Genomic DNA, 6,865 nt, shown 5'->3' on the forward strand with positions numbered 1-6,865 from the left:
GCTGCTTGGCCTGCTGTGTTCATCCAGCCCTGCACCTTGTTGTCTCGGATTCTCCAGCATCTGCAGTTCCTACTATCTCTGATTCAAAGAAAAAATGGCATCTTGTGGAAAAATGTGTTCAGGATGAAGTAGAGGTTAGGATCTAGAATGTGATAATTAGAAGTCTGCTGGAGGTGGGTTCAACTAGGGTATTAGGAAATTGGACTGTTGTTTGGAAAGGAAGAGCAGAGAGAAGGGGAGAAGATTGGAACGTATCGCAAGTTAAGTAGTCCTTTATGTAAATTGAGGAGAACTGCACAGACATAAATGGTCAAATGGACATGCAGTAGCAATAGTCAGGGGTGGAAATAGTCAAAGACAAATATCTGAAAATTAGTGGCCAAGATGGGGGCCAAATTTAAGAGGTAGAATTATGCACACATTATAGAGGAGTGGCAGGTTGGGGTTAGTAAGAAGAGACAGTCAGAGCAGCCAAAAATGTCAGCAGACAGAAGAACAGAGAGCCGGAGGCGGATCAAAGCAGTGTAAGGGGGGTGGGTGAGTGACATGTGGTCAGAGCAAGGTGGTGTGAAGAAAGAGGGCAGAATAAAGGTGGTCAGCAAACGGAAGGAAGAGGGAGGTATAAGGGGTTGTTGAGAAAGGGATTTGCTCCTGGGCTTGACTAAGATAGCCATTAATAGGGTTAGGGAGTGGGCTGTGCAGATCATTGTTCAATCTGACAATCCAATCCTCTTCTGCAGTGTGGGGGAGTACACTGGCACATTTGCAGCCATCTGTATGCACTGGGCACCATGGGACTGGAATACAGCATTTCGCTTGGAAAAGACATTTTAATTTTCAAAGTTTTCTTTCCAGATTTAAATTTTGTTACAGTATTTTCTTAAAGGCTAGTTTTCAAAAGTTAATTAATTATTCATTTGTTAATTCCATTACGTATCAACAGAAGAGTATAAAAGTGACTGCTAGGTCTTGTTGTGGAGTAGTGGTGTCCCTGCTTCAAGTTCCATTTGCCAGAGGAGTGTCACACTGTAACATTAGTGTCAGTGTCATTAAGAAATTAAAAAGGACTGCTCAGACACTGGGTTGATTGGTAGGTGAATAAATCTATCAGGGAAAAAGAGTTCAGACTGGTTTTGTGCAAAATCCGGATTGGATGCATTTAACAGACCGTCCAGAATAGCTGCTTCTTAAAATTCAATCACAGGTTCCCTACCTCCTGCCATTCCAATAATAACTCTGCAGTCAATCTTACTGACGGACTTCTTAAAAAGACTCGTAGGATCATAAGGCATAGGAGCAAAGTAGGCCATTCAGTTCACAAGAGTTTGTTCTGCCATTCAGTGAGATTATGGCTGATCTGATTGTACCTTGAACCTTCTGAATGGTTGGTACATATATTTACAATATTTATATTAACAACGTATATTTATGATTACCAAAACAGTAATGTCAGAAAGGTAACAAATGGTAGAAATTTCTCATCCTCACGGTAAGTTACTCACGGTCTGAGCCTCACTGCAAAACCCAACTTCTGTCCAGCAGGCACTTTGGTCTCACGCGGCTTCTTTGCCATTCGAGCAAAACGTACTTCATCGCGGTGTTTTTGCCTGGAGTCTCTGAGAAAATTCTCAATTCGTTTAAACTGAATCTGCTTTCCCTTCTGAAGCTGAAACAAAACAGGTACAACTCACTACATTGGTCACAATGCACAAACGGCAACCAATTCAGTGACTGACTTAAGAAGAAAATAATAAATTTAGTCAATCTCATGTCCGCGCCCACTCCCAATGCCCCATCTCCTACCATAAACCAATGTTGCATTCATCTTGCCAAGTTTCCTGGATCCCACGTACCTTTACCTTCTTTATTAGGTTCCCATATGGAACTTGTCAAAGGCTTGGATGAAATCCATATTCATCAACTGTGCTACCCTTATTACACACCTGATTACCCCCCCGAAAAATTCAATTTAATTTGTTTGGTATGGCCTCCCTCTGATAAAGCCATGCTGACTATCCCGGATCCAACTTTGCCTCTCCAAGTGGAGATGAAATCATTTCTGCAATAGTTTCCCTACCACAGATGTGAGACACACTTGTCTATAATTCCCTGGTTTGTTCCTACCACTCTTCTTGAAAAGTGGAACCACATTAGCTGTCCTCCAGTCCTCTGGCATCTCCCCTGTGGCCAGACAGGAATTAAAAATTTGAGTCAGAACTCCGGTTATTTCCTTCTACACCTCCCACAGCAGCCTGGGATACAACTGATCCTGGCCTAGGGATCTGTCCATTTTTAAGCTTGCCAAAACCTCCAATATCTCCTCATTCTCAAAGTCAATCTGTTCAAGAACCTCACAGTCCACCTCCCCAAATTCAGAACCTACATCCTCCTCCCAAGTGAAGACAGAAGTACTTGTTTAACATCCCACCAATGTCTCCGGCTGCAAGCACAGATTGCACCCCTTGGTCCTTAACGGATCCCACTCTTTAAATAAAAACGGAAACAACTGCAGATGCTGTAAATCAGAAACAAAAACGTAGGTTGCTGGAAAAGCTCAGCAAGTCTGGCAGCATCTGTGAAGAGGAATCAGAGTTAATGTTTCGGGTCTGATGACCCTTTCTCAAAACAGTTCTGAGGGTCACTGGATCCTACTCTTTCCCAGTTATCCTCTTCCCCTTAATATGCTTTAAGAATAACTTGGGATTTTCTCCCGCCAGCACTTTTTCATGCCCCCTCTGCTGTCTTAAGATCCTTCCTCTGCATTTTCTATATTCCCACATGGCCTTGGGTGATTTGCTCCCTGTGGATCTGCTAAAAGCCTCTCTTTTCCTTTTTATCTAGTCTTGAATATTCATTGACATTCAGGGTTCCCTAGGCTTGTTGCTTTGGTATGTCACCCTAAAGGGAACAAGTTGGGCCTGTAATGTCCCCATTTCCTGTTTGAACGGCCCCCCACCCCACCTCCAATTATTCATCCCAGGGTCTTAAAAGTAGCCAGTGAAATAGGTGATGCATTGCTTTTAATTTTCCAAAACTCATTAGATTCAGGAGGGAAGGTTCCTTTAGATTGGGAAACAGCTAATGTAACTTCTTTATTCAAAAAGGGATCAAGACAGAAAGTGGGAAATTACAGGTCATTTAGCTCATACAGACATACAGCATAAAAACAGGCCTTTCAGCCTACCACATCAATGCTGACCAACAAACAATAAACTATTCTAATCCCATTTACCTGCACTTGGCCTACAGCCTACTATTCCCTGGCATTTTAAGTGCTTGTCCAGATGCTTCTTAAATGTTGCAAGAGTACCTGCCTCCACAACCCTCTTAGGTAGCACGTTTCATATATCTACTACTCTGAGTGCGAAAAAATCCCTGAGATCCCCTCAAACCCACTTCATCCTCACTTTAAACTTATGCCCTCTGATCTTTGACACATCTGCTACTGGGAAACGATTCTCACGAAACACCCTATCTATGCCTCTCATAATTTTGTGTAGTTTAATCAGATTTCCCCATCAGCTTCCTCTGCTCCAGGAGAACAACCCAGTCTATTCAGTGTCTCCTCATAACTGAGACTTTCCATCCCAGGCAACATGCTGGTGAATCTCCTCTGCACTCACTCCAGCACAAGTCCTTCAGACAGTGTGGCGACCAGAAGTGCACACAGTAACCCCTTCATAGGAAAATGTTAGAACATGTTATTGAAGACATTATAACAGGGCACTTGGATAAGTTTGAGATAACCAGGCAGAGCCAACATGGTTTTGTCAAAAGGAAATTGTGCTTAAGTAATTTATTGGAGTTGTCGGGGAAAATTGTGATTGGACAGGAACATGGACAACAGTTGCACATCAGTCTGCTTCTAGTCAAAGGAGGAAAGATGCTTTGCTTGATTCAGTTCAGGAATGAAGTGTGTTGAGTAAATATGTCTAAGGAAGAAATAGTAGGAACTGCAGATGCTAGAGAATCCGAGACAACAAGGTGCAGGGCTGGATGAACACAGCAGGCCAAGCAGCATCATAGGAGCAGAGAGGCTGACGTTTCGGGCCTAGACCCTTCATCAGAAAAGAGTTGTTTGAGCAGAAGCTTAGCAGCAATGGGAAAAAGGAGATCTTTTCTTTAAAAAGGGAGGATTGCAGATGATGCCCTGAACAGTCCGCTCCGCTGAAATTACTAGAATTTTGAAAATTTAACATTCAAGGAAAACAAAATCCATGGAAAATATATCTTAGGTTGGTCCAGGTGGATCACGTGCAGGATTTCAGGAGTCAGATAAGAAACAATAATTTGGGAACAAAAGGACCTGTTTCCAGCTGTGCAACTATCCAAATACAACTTGAAGAGGAGAAGGCTTGTGTGTGTATGTGAAAATGTGATAAAGAGATAGATAGAAAGCAACCCAGTCAGCGAGAGTGGGCAAAGTAAAGCAGGACTATCTGTGCCCTGAAAGTAATTCAGACCTTTCTCTTTTCCTGTAAAGCTTGCTTGGCCTGGGTGGCTTTAATGGCCTGGTAAGCCTTCCTCCTCTTCAATAGGTTCTCTGGGACAAGTGGAAGCTTCCTCCTCTCTCTGATAAAATAAACAGGTTTGTTACAAACAGCAAGTTTATTATCAAATCTGCAGAAATCAGATTAAAGCATATTCAAAATAAAGAAACAGCAAAGGATGCACTGAAGGCTTCAGAGGCTGCATTGATCCCCTACACTTTGGGAAACGCGCTCTCTCTTTCTGTATATGGTTGTGCAGTTTCAGTTTGCTCAACATGAGACAGAGGCTTAACTTCTCAACCTTTATTTAACCTCCACACTGCCTGGGACTCGCTATACAACATGAGTCGTTGAATGGATAGACAATGAGATAATGGGAGAGAAAGCAGTGTGACCATCAGAATTGATACTCTAACAAAAACTATGCTTGCTCCTATCAATTATTTCTATGAAAATAGCTTGTTTAATGTATTTAGTGCAATAGTGCAAACCACCTAATAGACAGTATAATTGGGAAAATAGCTGATGCTGCGCCAAAGAACCTGCAACAAATCAACAGGTTCTTCCCCACTGTTATTAAACTTCTGAATGGACCTCCAAAATTTCAGATCTAATGTTGATCTTACTTTTTGTAAACCTTCTTTGCAGCCATAACTTTGTATTCCTTGCTCAGTTCAACAACTCCATGATCTTTGTATGTTAAAATCTGCTGTACTGCACGCAAAACAAAACCTTTCATTTTACTTAGGTATATGTGACAGTAATAAATCTAATCAAAGAAGGTAACATTGAGTGATGAAAAGTTTGGTTAAGTAGGTGGACAGTAAGTGTGAAATATTATGAGACAGGTATTCCAAAGTGTCTGGTCTGAATCACGGAAAGACTATGCCAATTATGAGCTGAAAGGCATAAATAAGATCAAAGATCAGCAAGGGAAAGGAGACTTGAAAAAAAACATGTTCAGAGTTCACAGAGCTTTTCACTGTCATTCAAGGATTATAAGATCTCTTAAATATAATGGACAGCAGACAGAGACCAAGGGTTAACAGCCCCTCTGACAGTACAACATCCCGCAGCACTAACCCTCTGACAGTGCAGCACTCTCTCTGACAATGCAGATGCCCTCAGTACTGACCCACCATTAGTCCAGGGTCTCTCAGATGACGCAAACTTAGGTGGGGGAGTGGTGAACTGTGAGGAGGATGCAGAGATGCTTCAGTTTGATTTGGACAACTTGGGCAAGTTGGCAAATGAACGGCAGATCAGGTATAATGTGGATAAAAGTGAGATTATCCACGTTGACAGCAAAAACAGAAAGACTGATTATCTGAATGGCAACAGAACTGGAAAGAAGGTAATGCAATGAGACATGGGTGTCCTTGTACAGGAGTTACTGAAAGTTAGCATGCAGGTGCAGAAGGTCACTGAAGGCTAGCATGCAGGTGCAGAAGGTCACTGAAGGTGGTAAATGGAATTTTGGTCCTCATTGTAAGTGGATTTGATGCAGGAACGAGAATGTCTTGCTGCAATTGTACAGGGCTTTGGTGAGACCACATCAGGAGTAATGTGCGCGTGTTCAGACTTATCTGAGGAAAGAGTTGGCGGCTACAGAGGGAGTGCACCAGAAGGTATACCAACCTGATTAATGGCAGTGGTGAGGGGTTGGAGGGGGCACACATTGCCAGAGAAAATGGTGGAGGCTGGTACAATTACAACATTTAAAACGGGTCTGGACGGGTACACAAATACAAAGGGTTTGAAACGATTTGGGCCAAATGCTGGCAAACGGGGCTAGATTAATTTGGGATATCTGGTCGAATTGGACGAGATGGACCTCTGAATCGATTAGATGGACAACATGCCCTGTGGTAAAGAAAAATGAATGGGGTTCTCACACAAATCTATAAAATTCTGAGAGGACTAGACAGGAAAACACAGGAATGACGGACCTGGTAAACACCTAACAGTCACAGTCTAAAGATACAATTTGGCTATTTTGAATGAGATGAGGAGAGACACCTAGACAGGTGGTTGGCCAGTGAAATTCTCTATCATAGGAAGCAGTTGAGGCAAAAACACTGCATGTTCTCCAGAAGGAGTTAGATATAGTTCACAGGTTACATGGATCAAAAGGTACGGGGAGATAGGAAAAACAGGGTACTTAATTGGATGATCAGCCACAATCATAGTGAACAGTGCAGCAGGCTCAAAAGCCAGAACTGTCTGACACTGCTTTCTTTTCTAATGCTTCTGTCTGAGAATTGACCCCAGTGCGGCGCTCCTCCAAATGCTGATCCTCCGATATTGCAGCGCTCCTCCAAATGCTGACCCTCCGACAGTGCGGCACTACCCCAGCACTGACCCTCCGACATTGC

At 42.8% G+C, this 6,865-nt stretch overlaps 1 protein-coding gene across 1 annotated transcript in view; it reads right to left on the reverse strand.

The window, feature by feature from the left end:
• Window positions 1-6,865, reverse strand: part of rpl7l1 (ribosomal protein L7-like 1) — a 34,166-nt gene that overhangs the window by 26,763 nt on the left and 538 nt on the right. Inside the window, exons 2-3 of the mRNA XM_020510901.2 lie at window positions 4,464-4,572; window positions 1,503-1,666 (exon numbers count right to left, since the gene is read on the reverse strand). Of these exons, the coding sequence (XP_020366490.1) occupies window positions 1,503-1,666; window positions 4,464-4,572 (273 nt within the window). The remainder of the gene's footprint in view (window positions 1-1,502; window positions 1,667-4,463; window positions 4,573-6,865) is intronic.

The sequence above is a fragment of the Rhincodon typus genome, chromosome 9 (assembly GCF_021869965.1).
Source record: "Rhincodon typus isolate 14 chromosome 9, sRhiTyp1.1, whole genome shotgun sequence".
Taxonomy (NCBI): Eukaryota; Metazoa; Chordata; class Chondrichthyes; order Orectolobiformes; family Rhincodontidae; genus Rhincodon; species Rhincodon typus.